The sequence below is a fragment of the Amblyomma americanum genome, chromosome 3 (assembly GCF_052857255.1).
Source record: "Amblyomma americanum isolate KBUSLIRL-KWMA chromosome 3, ASM5285725v1, whole genome shotgun sequence".
In the NCBI taxonomy this organism is placed as follows: Eukaryota; Metazoa; Arthropoda; class Arachnida; order Ixodida; family Ixodidae; genus Amblyomma; species Amblyomma americanum.
The window spans coordinates 170,327,158-170,345,618 of NC_135499.1; the positions used below are offsets into that span (position 1 = coordinate 170,327,158).

Here is an 18,461-nt window from a genome sequence, read left to right on the forward strand (position 1 = left end):
GGTGGTTCCAGATGGTGTCAAACGATTCGTCGTGTTGTGATGCACACGCTTATAAAATTTATTAACTGATATAACGAAGAAATATACCGTGTATAGAGAAGGTGGGTGTAAATCGCAATAGTAGTGCAAAATTCATGAGGTAGATGGTGCTGCTTGCGTCTTAGCAGGGATGTTTTTCCGGAAAGGAAACATGCGCGGATGTTTGGATTTCGTCTTCTCCACGTTTGCTGAGCACACCGATGTAAGCACTTGAAGTTCTCGTAGCTAACGCTCTTAAGTCGAACACTGAGGCAGTACTGGCGGAGAATTTTTCCCTCCTCCTCCTCTTTCGGCGGCGTTGTATATTAGGCGCAACGCCATCCAACTGCCCCAGTTTAGCATGCACTTTCGCAGTGAATTCCGACTAATGGCTTCGTTATTATCTGCGCAGTGATCGAATTCACCATTCCGGAGCGGCGTACCCTGATTGGTTTCGTGTGGGCCTTCAGCTGGACCATCATGGCGTCTTCCTATCCATGGTACGCCGACCTCATCCAGAGCTGGCGGGGCCTGGTACTTACCAACTCGGCACTCAGCGTTGCTATACTGGTCATCTTGTGGTAAGTGCCCTTGAAACCCCTCCGACATGAATATATTAAGAAATATACAGTTGTTTCCGGTATGCAGCCCGCAGACTATACATATATTTAAAGGTTAGAAAAGTTTTGCTCTCTGCGGCCTGTCAACAGATGCGGGCTATACAGTACTTCTGTTTTGGAAGTTGCTGATCATAGCATGTCATGTCCAACGTGATGCTCATAATTTTGTTTTGTTTTCTTTTTAACGGTAGAACTTGCTTACTGGCACCTTGATTTCGAAAAGTATAGTTCGATGGACTTCTTCCTTAAGTAAAAATAAAGCACATGTCTAATCATTAGCGCTTGACTTCTATAAAGCATGCACTACTGCGTGCTTCATAATGCAGGCACGAACACAGCAACGACAGCGCAGTAGAAACGTGGCCATGATACCTACGAAAAGAGGAGCATTCCTCAAGCTGTGCCCTTGTTGAAACTAATGCAGTCAACATTTTCCTGTAGAAGGCCCTTGCGGCCGATATACCGAATGCGGCCAATCTAATAAAAAAAACTTTATTCCCTGCCAAAACTGAGCCCTTTGGACCAACACCGGGCACAGACTACAGTACGGAAATAACGGAATATTTCTCCGCTTCATTTGAAACAAGGGTAAGATTTGGAAAGTTTTGCGCTCCTGGTTCATCGGCATGACCCTGCTGATAATCGCAACTTGTCACGTACCAATTCTTTGGCTAATCACGATTAGTAAGAACAGAAGCAAAACGCTGTGGATTAACCGCACTAGCCACTGAAGGAGCTTTCAAAAAAATTAAGCGATCCATGGAGATGACACGCATGAATAGCAATACACATCATACTTATCGAAATAGACTCTGAAAAATACAGTAGCTCATCAACTGTAAATTTCTCCGGTCTCAATTTTTACTTCGATGTTCTGAGAGGACGGGGAGTGGGGTGCCATACTGCATAAAAGTGCGCAATGCCGTCGAGGTGAAGGAAGAGGAAGCAAGTAAAATATACGTCTCCCCGATTTCCTTATTATGGGAAAGAAGGAAATTAAGGCATGCAAAACACATAGCGAAGTTAACATATGAAATTTAGAGCGGGAAGAATGTTTCCACTCTTGGACGAACTCTTGCCAACCACGCGGAGTCGGTCAAACTAGTGTATATAAAGATCGCAAAACATTCAGTAACAAGATTCTACTCGTTAACAATTCTGCGTGCACAAATAATCTGCTGTGAAAGGTGGGCCTTATTCATTGAGGACAGCGAGGCTCGCGTGAACCATCAGCCCTGTACATAGCACAATAGCCACATTTTGAAAATATCGCGAGCACGCAACATCTATAAGATACGAACGTTCTGGTATTGCAGGTTTTAACGCTAAATGCGTTTCGGCTCTGTCTACATCGGTGTATATGTTTCTTTTTTTTTGAAAAACTTTCGAAGAATCGTTATTAAAAGTTCCATGGAACTGCAGCTGCCCAAAAGAAGAAACAAAAGCGCGTCAGCATCGCGATTTCAAACCACCACTCGTCGCTTGACATTTCAATACTTCGTCCTCTAGACAACGGCACGGCTATGGAAACACGCAGAGAACCAAAACTGCCTGTCTCGAATATAGCGGGGTACATAGCAAGAGGCATATACCGTGATAACTTCAGTGCTCCGAGCTATACTGTAGAGGGCTACACTCCACTTATATCAACAGGTAAGCGGTCGGTGACTTGGAGCAAACGTAGTTTTAAATCAGCGCCACCGACTGCGCCACCGGCTGCACTTACGCAGTTGGCGGCTAGATGCGCGTTCTCCATGCCCGCACTAGACCTGTCGGTGGCGGCTGACAGTAACGTTATGTTTTTAGGCTTCCTGATCTGGTGGCCGAGGCGCAGTGATCAGCATAGCGAGCAGACAATACTCATCTGGAAGCGCATACGAGGCAGCATAAATTAGCAACATCATTATGAAGAGCCGTGGTTACCTTAGCATGGCTTTGGTGCGCTCAAGAAAGCTCGTCATCTTCAGGTTCGACGACTTGCTTTCACCTTATGAAAGTTAACGTGGTCATCTATAGCGGAAAGTCGCTTGTATTCGCACAGCGTCATATAATGGGCCACCGGCATGACGTCATTTATTGCTTGAGTGCTTTGAATGATTCAGAAGGGACATAGGAATAAAAAAAATCAGTATCTTCAAGGTAGTCATCACTAGTTCCTCTGAATGCTGTTTATGGTTAGCAAACGACTATAAAACGCTTTTCTTCCCGACTCAAAAAATAAGTATGCTCGTTGTCTGGAAAGCTAAAAAAAAAAGACGCCAAGCTGAAACAGCAGAATGTGCAGTCATTGCTAAAGCGAGAAGCTCGAACTCTTGCAAGACATTCTTGTGCAAAATGCTTGCCGATGATTGAGACGCGCCATCACTCACTGTTGCGTGCAGTACATCTGCTCGAAGCCCAAGAAAAAAGCAGGGGATCTAGTGGTAACAGCGAGATAATTATAATCGAATTTAATCTCTGGGTGGCCATTGACTTTTCAAAAAAGTGGTCCTCTACTTGATTTTTTGTTTGGCACATTTATTCAGACTGAGCAGACTTGCTATAGAGTATGCGCTTTGTCTATGATGCACTCAGGTAGAAAAAAGAAGTAGTGAGAGAGAAAGAGGGAGGGTGGGAGAGAAGGAAAGATAGAGAAAGCCAAAGAGGCTGTCTCGTCCATTCAGTAGCTCAAGTTGTTTTATTGGATCCAAAAGCTACTTCACTGATGTGCTCGCTATGTTCCGACTATCGAAGTGTAAGCAGCCCTTTCAGGGTACACACATGTTCGTGACAAATCTGAGTACGTGGTGTCGTTGGATGGACTGTTAGAGCTAGCGCAATGCACTCATTGGAAAAAAACACACACACACACACACACACACACACAAACAAACAGAAAAAACTAACTCAAGAAAACGAAGAAAGGCATGCGACGAAGCCACAAAAACAGCCGCAAAGCCGTTTCTTGACGTCAGTGCGCTCAAAGCCGCAGAAACCCCCGACTGGGATTCTCCGCGTTCTGCAAGGGACAGATATCGATCTCGGCCGCGGCATGGGTACACGCCAATGCCGTCTTACACAGCGAGCACGCGCTGCGCTGTCTGGAGGTCTATTTTCGTGCCCAGGAAATTAAAAAAAAAACTCCAGCGGGGAATCACCCTTGGGAAAGACCGAGCGAGACACCACCCGACAGATAAGCAGCGCTGTTTCGGCAGCGAGCTATGCTATATTTATCGATACTCACTCAAGGAGAGGCGATTACCACGCGCAGGCTGTGCTCTTTTTTTTATTTCTTCCTCTTGCTCGTCCCCGCTGCGCTAATGATAAGATTTATGCTACAGATTCTTTGTTATTTCCAGCGGCTACGTGGCCTCTTGTTCGTGGAGCTCTAAAGTTGGCTTTACGTACGGGGATGAGATCTGCAAACACAGCGAATTAAAAATTAATGTGGATTAGCTCAGCTAATCCAGGATATACAAAGGGAAAGATGTCGGCGTTCACTGTGTTCATTGGCGATGGCGTTGACAATGGTCTAGACGGCGATAGCTTTGAGGAAAGGAAGGGCGCATAACTGGCTCTCTGGATATGCGGACGCGTCATTCGTGGTTTGATACATGTGGCGGTGGTGAGAAAGAGATGTGGCCTGAATGCATTAGCGCTGACAGCGTTGTGGCTGACATGCGGCACTGCAGCAATAGCTAGGCCGCAGCGTTTATTTGCTGATCAATCTCTCGCGATCAACCATTAACCATTAACTGCATGCCACCTCCCAGCGTGCCAGGAAGGGCGCGCTGCCTATCCAGTGTGCGGGACGCAATCAAAGCAGGCTTTTGCAGTTGGACACCAACGCCACGTACATGAAAGCGAGATTGAGGTCTCCACCGACCCACGGAGCCGGTTGTGTGCCTTTCCTTTCGTGAAAATTAACGGCCTTTGCAAAGTTGTCAACGCCAATGAACTCTATAAACGCCGTCGGCTCACTTATTTTGTTTGGTTGTTGAGGAAAGGAAATGACACAGTAACCGTCTCACATATCTTGGTGGACACCCGAACCACGCCGTAAAGGAAGGGATAAAGGAGGGAGGAAAAGATGGAAGAGGAAATGAAAATTGAGTTAGATTTTGAGGAAAGGCGTGGTGCTGCGATGCGGCGGTACATCTGTGGCTCGGTGCTAATAGTGGCGCATGCGCAGTAGTGACGGGAGCGAAAGAGAGAGAGAGAGAAATAGCCGCAGCGAGGCGCGCTTTGTGACGTCATGTGCCTCCTCGGAGCACCGCCACGGCGAAATCGCAAGATCGCGGCCAGTAAAGCTTTCGCTTTAATAGGGAATTCACCCTGGCTTCAGGACAAAATCAGCTGCCGATTTCTACGCCTTGCGAAAACATTGCTAAACGGCTGCCTTACGTAAGGGGGGGGGGGGGTTGTTCTCTCACGCTTTGTAGAGCCCGAAGCTGGCCCTAAAGGACACGTGAACATACATTTGAGGCAATTAATTAGCGAGAGGGTTATGAAATGAGGCATGGAAAAAGTGGAGGCGGAACTCTTTTGTCTACTGCTATCATGCGCGGCGCAGCATTTCTTACAGTGTATATTACCCCGTACTCCTATTCTTACTATCGTTCCCCACTTTGTTTCCCTCTCCCTGTCCTTTTATTCCCGCTAGCCGCAGATCAGGTGCTTCAGGTTTGGGTGGCAGATGCCACGGCTAGCAACATCTTTTCCTTCCATTGTTATTCTATTAATAAATAGCCACTAACAACAACTCGATTGTTGTAAACTCCCAGCTGCTCTGTGTTGAGCAAAAGTTTACTTTAGCGTTTGTGATGAAGCGAACGAATGCAACCAACTCACTCGGTACGAACGAGGACCAGCTTGTAACAGCTGAGGTCGGGACGTCGTATTACCCCCTGCCTCGAAGCGCCCAGTTTGTGATCTAAACACATGCGATGGTGAACACGACCACACTTTTGAATAGGGCCGCCGCGGTGGCTTAGTGGTTATGGCGCTTGGCTGCTGGCCCGAAAGACGCGGGTTCGATCCCGGCCGCGGCGGTCGAATTTCGATAGAGGCGAAGTTCTAGAGGCCCGTGTACTGTGCGATGTCAGTGCACGTTACAGAACCCCAGGTGGTCGAAATTCCCGGAGACCTTCACTACGGCGTCTCTCATAGCCTGAGTCGCTTTGGGACGTTAAACCCCATAAAACCAAAACCAAACACTTTTGAATAATTCCTACGAACATTGTGTCCGCTGGCTACCTGAACGTGTTAGGATTATTTCGCGGACCTGTTATGTAAGTTTTTTACCTTAAATTTCAATTCAATGGAAATTTATAGAAAAAATCACTTATATCGCAAGGCCAGCTGCGGAGAGGCTCCGTGCAGCCGAACGCATTGGCCATCGAACGCGTTAGCGGTTCTGGAGGGAAGGAAATGACGCAGTAACTGTCCCATTTTTGATGGACACATCAACCGCGACGTGAGGGACGGAGAAAAGTGGGAGCGAAAGAAGTAGTAGCAGTAACTTAGAAGGGTGAGGGTTCGGGCTAGTGGGTAGTCAACATGAGGATCCATAGCGCTCGTGTTGTGTCCCCTCAATTTTGTGCGCTATGGATCCTCATATAGTAGCAGTAAGTGGTTTTTATTAAAATAACAATAAAAAGGAAGGAAAAGATTTTTGCTAGCCCCGTCATCTGCCGTCGATACTGAAGCACCTGAGCTGGGGTAGCGGAAATAACGGATAACAGGCAGAATAACGAGTGTACACACGATATTGGCCGACCTCAATGTGGCACCAGTTTGCCCTACATTCGTTCCAAAAATTGTGACGCAACCGTTCGTCGTACAGCGCTCCCGATATGCCATACGATTTCTCGTTGCATATAGCAGACTTATGCTAGTCAAGCTGGAGGCTAGCTTGCGACAGGGATTCTAACCGACGACATATGCAACTTCAATTGTGTGCCTTCCCAAACTTTCGTATCAAAATCGTGATGCAACCGGTCGTCGTACAACTTTCCGGATGGTGTCATACGCGCGCGCGTGTATGTGGTCGCGTTCCGAACGTCCACGTCTTGCGTCCACGACATGCAAACTCGGCGAACCTCGTCGCCGCATGCAACGAGAGGGTCCCAACGTTTGCGGTCTGGTGCGCAACCAATATGCAAATAAACTCTCAGAAAAGTATTTTAATGCATGTCCAAACATTGCACTTAAACAATGCTCACAGGGAGAGTAATGTTTTCGCGTTCCCACACGTTAGCAGTCTTAAATGTGTCTGCCGAATTTTTTGTCGCCATTAGGGATTGGCATCATGAGCTCTTACTAAACGATGGCACGGGAGTCGTTGATCTAATTAGAAAGAACAAAAAAATATAATTGGGATAGACTAAAAAGTAGTTGCTTAAGAATAGCGCCACTTGTGGAAGCAGTCTCATCGCGCCCGTAGCTGCCGCTCATCTACGATCAACTTGTGAGACCGGGTATATTCATATACTACATATACCGAATGAGATGCGCTCTGTGTATGTGTTTTTCAGGCGTCGGAAACTTTCCGCGATTTCCTGGCTCTGGCGGGCGAACGAGCACTCCATCATCTTCCGAGCGAGGCTAGGTCTTCCCTGTAGTGTTTATGGCGCGCCGCTATAAATAAGCTTTCATTTACTCGGTCTGGACTCCTTTTTAGACTCCTCGGCTCAGAGGCGCCATCTACGAACCACAGCGCTTACTAGGCCACAAAGCTATATCATGCTGTACGCAAGCACACACAGACGAAGTTTATGGCTTCGGTGCGTGTACCACGCACGGCCTCAGCGTATACTTTTTGACAACTTTGCTTCGTATTCATCCTAAGATTCAGCGTCATGTTCAACGCGGTTTCCGTCTGCCGAGAACGGGAGTTGGAAGTAATTTATTTCACTCTTAAAACTATATTACCATAACAAGCGAAAGAAAATGCGCATGCATATCACCCGCAGAAAGATTTCGCAGGTTACCAGTACCGTCGTAACTCGAGTGGCCTCGGGACTATGGTTTACAGATTAAACATTACAGACCACAGGTTAAAGAAATATTACAGATTCAAGATTCAGAATTCCGTTCTCGCTCCGTGATTTGTGAACGAATTAACACCGTTGTCACGCCAAGATATGGGTCCGCTACATCCCTAATTGCGGACGCTTTAGGCAAGGAACTTTTTACAACTTCAGATATTCTGCTCTGTACTAGCAACACAAGCAGAGTGTAATGGGAGCTGTAAGGTTACTAAACGCTGCTGGTTTTTGCTTCGCCGATAAAAAAATAAATAATGTTGAAGAAATTTTGCATCTTGCCTTTGCATTGCCTTTACTGCCATGGAGATGGGTCTATATAGCGAACAGACAGACCAGCATGTATATAAGACTGCGTGAGCACCGAGATAGATGCCCGCCATCCTTTTCAAATGTGGCTTATCGGTCGGTACCGCGCCAAGACATCATGCTGTGGGTCATCACGCTAGCGTGACCATTGCCAGCCGCTGGAGACGACGCTTTGAGGATGAAATTAGTGAAGCGTTTGGAATAGAAAATCGGGGAGCTAGCACTTGCGTGTGTGTGTCTTCTTTGTCACTTTTAAAAAACGTACAGTATTTCACTTCGCTCACAACACCAGTATCAATCTGGCTTTAAGATGAACACGTCGAAATTAGTTCAGGCATGGCAGTGTTTTCTGTGTGAGTGTGTTTCTCACATTTAGACCCCCCAGTGGGCATTGGAACTCCCTTGGACGTCCTGAACGTCCGCAGGATATCTATGGGAGTTTTAACGTCAATTTTGCTATTGGCCTCTATCTTGCGTTTTTCTTCTCCTCACTTTGTTTTCATCGCTGAGAGTACATATTCCCAAGCTGGCGCTTTTCTTGTCGCATCGCATATTGGATTAAAAGGTCGGTCATCAGTCTATAGCGCTATCTTGTGCGCTTCTGTTTAGTATGTGTTTCTTTGATTGTTTCACTCGATTCACATAAACCTAATTTCGTTTATAGCAGGACTTGTCGGGCTAGTTGGTTGATCATAATGCAAAAAAGACGAACTGCGCAACAAGAACACGGACGAAAGGGAGGCAGACACACACTAACGCAGACTTACAACTTTACTAAAGGAAGGAATACAGGGCAAATATATATAGCGATCCCCAACGCACTTCAAATCTGATCAATATGGCACGTGACAATCTGCCCAGGCGATAAACAGACCACACAAGGACCAACCGCTTACAAGATAATCTTATACCGGGCCGGCCCTTTCTATGAAAACAAAAAGCAAAGGAACGCTTAGCGACAGTGCACGCTTGAGAATTACGCGTTCTGCAAAGTAAGGAAATTCATAACAAAAACCACACCACTGTAGCCATCTGATACCACTGAAGCTCGAACCGCTTACAAGCGCAGGGGCTGACACCAAAACCAAGGGACGAAGCACTCCCCCTTTTGAAAGCAAACGAAACGGGAAACAAAAACAACCACATCGGTCATCGTCAAAAACAAAAAAACAGTGAAAAAAGGCACCAGGTCAAAAAGGTAAAAAACAAAAAATCATGAATCAGCTCAAGAAGCCACGTCACAAAAACAGGGAAAATAGGCACCGAGTCATTTAAAAAAACAAAAAGATGAACGACGGGACAACAGTTTAAGACAACAACGGTTTTAAAAAAGGGGGTGAATGAAATCCAAAGCGTAGGAAAACATCTCAAACCATGACAGAACCGAAACAAAACTGAGATCGCTAATCAAATGAACAACGAAAGCATCACCGCAATCAGGAGGCACTGCTCAATCACCAGGGCACAAACAGGCCACTAGGCTACACATGCCCCCGCAAAAAAGAAAATTCTTTGGATGATAAGGAAATGGAAGCCTTGCTAACGCAGTTGTCCGTAGTGCCGATGTAAAATGTTTCGACGACGAGACGCTCCCATTTGTCATTCAATCTGGCCAGAAAAACCGTCTTTTCGAACCATGGTACACAGTCCCGTTGCTTCATTTTTGTGCAGTCCGCACAATGCTTAGCCAAAAACCCTCCATCGTTGTTTGCCACGCTCAACGATGAAAGAGCAAGGGAGCACCGGTTGAGCGTGGCAAACAACGATGGAGGGTTTTTGGCTAAGCATTGTGCGGACTGCACAAAAATGAAGCAACGGGACTGTGTACCATGGTTCGAAAAGACGGATTTTCTGGCCAGATTGAATGACAAATGGGAGCGTCTCGTCGTCGAAACATTTTACATCGGCACTACGGACAACTGCGTTAGCAAGGCTTCCATTTCCTTATCATCCAAAGAATTTTCTTTTTTGCGGGGGCATGTGTAGCCTAGTGGCCTGTTTGTGCCCTGGTGATTGAGCAGTGCCTCCTGATTGCGGTGATGCTTTCGTTGTTCATTTGATTAGCGATCTCAGTTTTGTTTCGGTTCTGTCATGGTTTGAGATGTTTTCCTACGCTTTGGATTTCATTCACCCCCTTTTTTAAAACCGTTGTTGTCTTAAACTGTTGTCCCGTCGTTCATCTTTTTGTTTTTTTAAATGACTCGGTGCCTATTTTCCCTGTTTTTGTGACGTGGCTTCTTGAGCTGATTCATGATTTTTTGTTTTTTACCTTTTTGACCTGGTGCCTTTTTTCACTGTTTTTTTGTTTTTGACGATGACCGATGTGGTTGTTTTTGTTTCCCGTTTCGTTTGCTTTCAAAAGGGGGAGTGCTTCGTCCCTTGGTTTTGGTGTCAGCCCCTGCGCTTGTAAGCGGTTCGAGCTTCAGTGGTATCAGATGGCTACAGTGGTGTGGTTTTTGTTATGAATTTCCTTACTTTGCAGAACGCGTAATTCTCAAGCGTGCACTGTCGCTAAGCGTTCCTTTGCTTTTTGTTTTCATAGAAAGGGCCGGCCCGGTATAAGATTATCTTGTAAGCGGTTGGTCCTTGTGTGGTCTGTTTATCGCCTGGGCAGATTGTCACGTGCCATATTGATCAGATTTGAAGTGCGTTGGGGATCGCTATATATATTTGCCCTGTATTCCTTCCTTTAGTAAAGTTGTAAGTCTGCGTTAGTGTGTGTCTGCCTCCCTTTCGTCCGTGTTCTTGTTGCGCAGTTCGTCTTTTTTTGCCTTCGTTTATAGGTCCGCCGCGGAGGCTAAGTCGTTATGGTGCTCGACTGTTGAGAAAGACACGCGTTCGATCCCGGCCTTGGCGGTCGCATTTTGATGGAGGCAAAATGCTAAATACTTGTGTACCGTGCGATGTCAGTTCGCGTTAAAGAACCTCACGCGGTCGAAATTACCGGAGCCCTCCACTACGGTGTCCCTCATAGCCTGAGTCACTGTGGACCGTTAAACCCGTTAAAACCAGAATTTCTCTTGTTCCTGCTTTCAAACTTCTTTACTCAAGGAAAAAAATATGAAGAAGAAAATTGTGGACGTTAAGGTAGCAAAAAAGTTTGAGGTGTCTCGTAATGCCTTGTCGCATCTTCGTCATCTTTTGAACTGAATACTCCTCTGATCACCATTTCAGGTGGAATCGCCGCGACCTTCACTTTCCCACAGCATGCCTTCAAAGCTGTCATCTCCAGTTCACTTGGCGCTGTTTTCGATTGGAACCATTATCGGTTTGTCTACATAAGCGCTAGAAGTACCCGCATACGGTCTGCCGGTGCTATCAAAGGAGGTTATAAAAACACATGTTAAGTCGTCGGAATCAAGCCTAGTAAAAGAAATGGTACGGTTTTAATGTAGTTAAACCGAACGGACGTGCGAAAGCATGTGCTTATATTATAGCCTGTTTGACTCATGGTATTGCTATGCTGGGTCGTCGGCATGTCTTGCGACGATGTTAGACCCAGGTTAAACTCTGATCGAGGTTAAGCTGATCTCGTCTGTTCGCGCCGCCGATGGAAGCTGATGAAGACGATGTGCAGTGAACAGCGCGAAAATGTGTTGCACTGTAACACGAGGCGAGATCTGTTGCGGCGGTAGCATAGTGCTTTCATGCAGTGCCCAGCGAAGCTGATCTGTTCGCGCCGCCGTGGGTTCCAATTCCAGTCGCAGCAATATTTATTTATTTATTCAAGGTCAAGGTCGAGGCTTCAGCAATGACCCGTCTTTTTCAGCTTTGGTCTTGAAGTAGAGCTTTCGCTCTAAAAATTCAATCAATAGCGCCATTCCGGAGGTACAACTTCGCCTCCGGAGGCTGGAGCATGTGGTCTATGTCTCCGAAAAGTCAAGGTGCCCCACAATTGACTGTATATAAAACTACGCTTGGCTCTGTAGATGCCACCACTTAGACAATGAGATTGCTGAAGTCGCTGGTTGGCACTATTTCCTCTTCTTAATTCGCATCAGCAACGCTGATGCTCATGTAATTGTAAAAATAGCCTTTGTTACGCTCTTTCTTGAGGTAAGGTTGAAGCAGGAAGGGCCCCAAAAACACAGGTACCCGTTTCTTTGCCGGGGCCCTACCAGACGCGAATTTATGTGCCCCTCTTGAAGGAGGGGGGGTTCCAGCATTGTTTTACTATGATTTGTCGCCTAAAGGCATCGATCCGTCCTTTCGCCGCTAATAATCCGACCCTTGGCTCTACCTCGATGGACATTAACACTCCTGCCCTGTGTTTGCGCGAATACGAAGGTTCGTGCCAGAGTCCCCGAGCTGGCACCTGACAGCAGGGAGAAGGGAGGAGGCCGTCCGCACTCTGACCAAGATGGCCAGGTTCAATGGACGTCACGAGATTACGGAGGACGACTTCAAGACACTCCAGGTGATGTCATATCCGCACTTTCTGGGTCTAAGAAGCAGTTGCTAATTCCCGTATTTTGCTGGCACTGCCAGAGGTTAGTAAGACGTTGAACGAATATTGCCGAGCAGGTGACGTTAAGTCATGCTGTAAGATTTTCCAATTAGACTGTATCAAATTAGACTGTATTTAGCTGTCACACGTTATCGAAAACAGCTTACCAAGGGGAGGATTTATCAAATTTGTGCTTAGATTAGTTGGTTATTCATTTCGAGAGTATACAGAATACACAGCGCAGAGGACACGGCTTTGTGTCCTCTGTATTGAGCTGTGTATTCTATACTCACGGATGTATGGACCACCTTTGGAGGGGTCGGAGGGCGGGGGGCTTTCTGCTATGCATATCTTGGACTTTTTTCGTCAACAAAACGGGGTTCAACGTTGTTTTTCTGTGTCAGATTTCTTGCCTGGGGATGAGGGGGCGCCGACCATCCCTCTTCCCCCCCTAAATCCGCCCCTGAGCTTACCCATATCATTGACAAAGGAAAGACTATAACTGACGTTTCTTGCTAGTGCTTACTTAAGGGTCGAAACTATGGAGTACCTATGGGGGACATATGCGATGAGGGAAACATTCCCAAAGGGCATCCAAACTCCTTTGGACATCCTATAGACGTTCTACACGTCCACAAGACATCCAAGGGAGTTTCAGTGGCTATTAGGTTATAATCGGTCGTCTGTTAGACCAAGAGAGTGAGTATCAAGAGAAAGGAGAGTTAGACGAGGAAGGCAGATAATCAGGTTGGGAGGAGATGCGATTAGGAAATTTGCTGGGAGAGGGCGGCCGCGTCTGATGTAGGTGAGCCTAATTGAGATCAGTGGCGGACGTCTGTGTTCTGTGCTGAACATAACCTAGCCGATGACTATAACGGTGATGCTTGCGCGTATGCTGGCATGAAGCGTTCATTTTGACATCCTACAATGACGGCTATCATAATTCCGGCGAGTAAAATGCACAGTTGGCTGAACGTAAGTACTGTAAGCAATTTAACGAGGATGAAAGAGCTGCCAGATTAAAGCGTTAGTTTTATGCTCGCCCAATGCGTGACAGTTTTCGCTTAAATTCCAGCTAAACCAGCATGTGCTACCCTGCATGCGTGCATCGAAAAATCGGAGTATTCTTGGGCAAGTTTCTTTAAACCTTCTCTACTCGATTCGTTCCGCTGCTTCTCTGTCATTCTTCAGGTCAGCCTCGACATTATTAATAGCTTGCTGGCTGTCAGCCTGGGACTGAAGAACGAACCGAGAACATTTTTTTCGCTGTCATCTTCAGGCTCTTGTACAACGTGCAGCATGAATGCCGCCCCTATATCACTTGTTTTCCTTTGCCAAAACAAGAACAGTACAATGTCAAGTAGTAGTAGTAAGTGTTTAATCATAAAAATATAATAAAAAGGAAGTTAAAAGATATTTGCTCACCCCGGCATCTGCCTTCACTGTGTCGGCGGCACCTGAGCTGGGGCAGCGGAAATAAAGGATAGAAGGCAGTATGAAGAAGAGAAATGAAAGAGGTGAGGGGACAGCAAGAAAGGACACTGGGAGAGGTCATATATACACTATTTACAGAGAATCAAAATAAAGTTGTTCAGGTCGTGCGCGTGTACAGACAACGATAAAAATAAACATAAAAACACACGGGCACAACACTTTGCACACAACAAAGTCAAAAGGGCGCACAAGAATTAGAGAGAGGGAGATGTAAGGTCGTTGTCCTGTCTTCTCTACCCCAAGAACTGCTGCCGATTGTCGTGTCTTCAGCCCCTCAGCGATACATGCGTATGCGAACGTCTAGTTTCAAGCTTGTTCAGGCGCTCAGCGCGCATGCAGAGTGACGTTCCCTTACGACAGGCGAAAAACGAGCAGCGCACCGGTAGTATTCTTCTTGATGACGCACGACGCGTTCCTTTCGACCGCATGCACGGCTTCCGTGCGTCAGCGAAGACGGTGACGCACGCGCTCGCCGTGCGCACTACATCTCGGATTCCTTCGTGTTGATTATCGAAGACGCAGAGCTGCTGGCTTTTCAATACCGCGAGCGAACGTTTCGGCGTCGCATAAGCTTGCATGAGAGAGGAACGGCCGAATGTGAAGAAGGCTTTGTGTGGAAATCGCCGTTTGTTCTACCCCTTTACATTTCGTTCTTGTCACTAAACAACGGTAATAAAGAACGGGCGGTTTAAGGCATGTATTGTCTCGAGCTTTGCGAACTTTTTTTGTGACGCTAGGACAGGCGGCGGTTTAAAACGTCAACTGCGACAACACTTGCGACTGGTAGCGCCATCTGTCGAATGAACTGAAAACGATGTCGACGCAGAAAAACATTTGATCGGATGGCGTGTTATTTAAAGTGATGGTGAATGGTTAGCTAGAGTGAGTTAATTTGATGGCCCATTCTACTTTGCCAATTGCCGTGCCTTACTGATGCTATGTTTTCGGCAGGAAACATGTTCGCAATGGTATTTCCGCCTAACAGATGTAATCTATAGCCACTGCTATTTCGAGCGCGGAAACAGTAGCAGGTAGCAAAGCTCAGTAGGGCCAGCGGCAGCCGGTGCTCTGACCCGGCAAGTCAAGAAATTAATCCGGAGCCTTATATTCGGTGATTCTTTCTCTCCCTCCTTTAACCTCCTCCTTTATTCCTTCCCTCACGGCGCGATTCGTATGTCCATCCTTAATGAGACAGTAATTGCACCTTTTACTTTACTATTAATATTAATATTGTTTTCTCGCTCTAAGCACTATCAGTATATTAGGCTATCTTGAGCAGTCTTGCTAACCGTTTCGGGCAATCGGTAACTACATCGGCATTGGGACCACACGGGCGTCTGTGGAACACTGACGCCAGCAAACACTGCAACCAAACTGTGCATTAAACTTTGGAAACGAATGTGGAAGCAATTGTAGAGGCAAACAAAAAAGAACGCAAAAATAACTCCCGAGTTCAAAAGCCCCTTTGCATTCATTGACATCAAGTGACACTGCAGCCGGGGCATGCACCTTCTGCGTCAGGAGAGATTACTGTTGCTACCCGCAACTGCGCGTTCCTTCGCTGGAATTTGCGGCGACACAGGGGCAATAACTTGCACGGTTTTTTTTTCAGTTATTTACTCTATAGGGCAATCGAAGGGAAAGAATAAGAGCATCGATACAGCAAATCACATCACATTCTGAAATTCATACTTAGCTTTCGAGCCTCTGATATGATACGCTCCATTTGACTGGGATTTTAGTGGTTAGTCGAACAACATCGCAGGAAACAGGAGACGTTATGTGAAATGCAAGGTGAAAGCGAAGAAAAAGCAAATAACGAAAAACGAAAATTCATACCTAGATGGCTGCTGTTTTGTTTTAGAAAGTTAAACCTGCGCTCCGGCTAGCAACTGTACGGTTAATAACTGTCTCAATTACGGTCTATGGTTTATGGGGGCTTAACGTCCCAAAGCGTCTCAGGCTATGAGGGACGCCATAGTGGAGGGCTCCGGAAATTTCGACCACCTGGGGTTCTTTAACGTGCACTGACCGGATACAGGTGACCGTACAGGTGACCGGATATTACAAGAGAGTCGCGTTTTGCTTTCTGTGCGTCTGCTCTGTTTGCCCAATGTGTAAAACGTTATCGTCGCAGTCTTCTGTCTGTTCGCCTGAAAGCATAAGTACACGAGTTTTCACATAATTCGGTAGCATCATAGCCCATCACTGCAGCCCACTCATAGTTCTGAGCGGAGTATGATTCCAGAGAACATATATTGGCAGAGCCGTTCGTAAAATTCGTTTCAAAATAATCCGAAGTTCTTGCAGTGTCTTGCAAAGGATGTGGACATTCGGTAGTTAGCTTGTTTTCCATTTTCACGTCAAACTCATTGACAGACGCCGAAAAATCCTCAGCTCTTATCAGCCAGCCTTTTCGGACAAGACATGTTTAGCATGTGTCGTATTTTCACGTGTAGAGAGCAGGAAGCATATCATTAATGCAAACTGTCTCCGACCACTGTGTACGTTTAGTACACCTGTCCGAAGCACAAGACGAAGCGAGTAATGGTAGTTTTAATCTTCCTGGCTGTCACAGTGTGCGCAGTGATACTGGAACTCACATGGAAGCGACAGTCTCATGTAATTCAAGCGATGTTGCGAGCTGGTTTCACCCTAATGCATCAGTAAAGGGTGATCTATATGGTAATGTTTGTATGAACTACTGGCTGGCCTCATTTCCTTTTTGTTTTTATGGGATAATGGGGTAAATAATTCTTGATCCTTGAATCTCTGGGAAAACTAGCAATGCCTTATCCACAGGGCCTAAAGTGATTCCTTCCTTCTACTTCCACTGAAAGCTGAAACAAGTTGGCACCCCCACAAAGTATTCGTGGTGTATCAGCAGGAACAGCAGAAACAGCAGGAAGCGTATCATTAATGCAAACTGTCTCCGACCACTGTGTACGTTTAGTACACCTGTCCGAAGCACAAGACGAAGCGAGTAATGGTAGTTTTAATCTTCCTGGCTGTCACAGTGTGCATAGTGATACTGGAACTCACATGGAAGCGACATTCTCATGTAATTCAAGCAATGTTGCAAGCTAGTTTCGCGCTAATGCATCGCTAAAGGCTGATGTATATGGTAATGTTTGTATGAACTACTGGCTGGCCTCATTTCCTTTTTGTTTTTATGGGATAATGGGGTAAATAATTCTTGATCCTTGAATCTCTGGGAAAACTAGCAATGCCTTATCCACAGGGCCTAAAGTGATTCCTTCCTTCTACTTCCACTGAAAGCTGAAACAAGGTGGCACCCCCACAAAGTATTCGTGGTGTATCTTCTTAAATGTACAGGGGTGCACACAATTTTCGGAACAAGGAAGCCATAAAAAAAAGCCAAATTTATCGGCAGTCTGAGCACGTAGCCACGAAATGAGGGGTATGATCTGCACTTCTATGCGCAACCAGCATAATCGACGTCTCAATATCAGGGCGCGCCTATACAGCAGAGAGGATATTCACTTTTTTCGTGGCTTCCTAGGCTTTCCGAGAGCTTGTGCAAACAACTTTAGATCACCACCAACGATGAGTACATACGTTTTTTGAATGGTCAACGTCATCTCAGTGCGCATTCAAAGTTCCTGAAGGGTTCAAGTTGCAGTTTCGCTGTGGCGACAAATAAATGCACGGATAAATGCTGCTGCCAAATGTCTTTTTATATATATTTGCGATGATGCAGATAAAGACAGCGGAGGCAGAGCAGTCGCAGCAGCAGAAGAAAAGTTTCTGGAAGGACACGTTCGCGCTGGTCGCAACGCCCCGCCTAAGGAGGAACACGTTGGTGCTGTTTGCAGGATGGTGAGCCTGGTCGCTGTTTACGTGACCGAAGCCTTCGGCCACTACATTCTAAATACGAAAGAAGTAAAAATGGAGTAAGCTGTACTCTAGTCCACTCTCTTTTATAGAAGGCAATGTGCTAGAGCACAGCTTACTACCATTTTACTCATTTCGTGTTCAGAGTGCAGGTTTTAATGCACTCCTTAGAGGACAGCCTACCCTCTTTTTACTCCCGTGTAGTCGTATTCGTGTTTAGGGTGTACTTTTGGATTCATTTCCAGCCAGTACCATGATATCCTTGCCACAGACAACATTCCTGCAAAGTTTACAAGATGAGGGTGCCCAGAAGTGCGGAAATCACGGAAATGTGCTCCTTAAACAGGTTCCAACACCCGCTGAAAAAGTCAGTCCATAATTTGTCCAACCATTGTTTTTGATGATGATAATTTGATGTTAATGGCACAAAGGCAGCTTGATGACCGATGCGTTTTGTTCACACAAGGTAGGAGTACCATGATAGCATATCACAGGGTTAGCGCAACCTACTCTCTGTGCTTTATCTCCTTAAGGACGACAGCACTGAGCTGCAAGAAGTAAGTGTTCAGGACTAGTAGTCACGATGCCAAGGTCTCTCAATAGCAAGCAGAGCCATTGTAAACGTATAGAATATCAAGTGGTCTTAGCAATCGTGTTCAAGGAGTAGGCGCGAGAGAAATTGCTTAAAATTGT

General features: G+C 46.2%; 1 protein-coding gene across 1 annotated transcript in view; it reads left to right on the top strand.

Annotated features, from left to right (window-relative positions):
* LOC144125402 (solute carrier family 22 member 3-like) overlaps positions 1–18,461 on the top strand; it is a 40,155-nt gene that overhangs the window by 17,214 nt on the left and 4,480 nt on the right. The window contains exons 4-6 of the mRNA XM_077658758.1: positions 431–599; positions 12,260–12,389; positions 17,635–17,753. Coding sequence (XP_077514884.1) covers positions 431–599; positions 12,260–12,389; positions 17,635–17,753 — 418 coding nt within the window. The remainder of the gene's footprint in view (positions 1–430; positions 600–12,259; positions 12,390–17,634; positions 17,754–18,461) is intronic.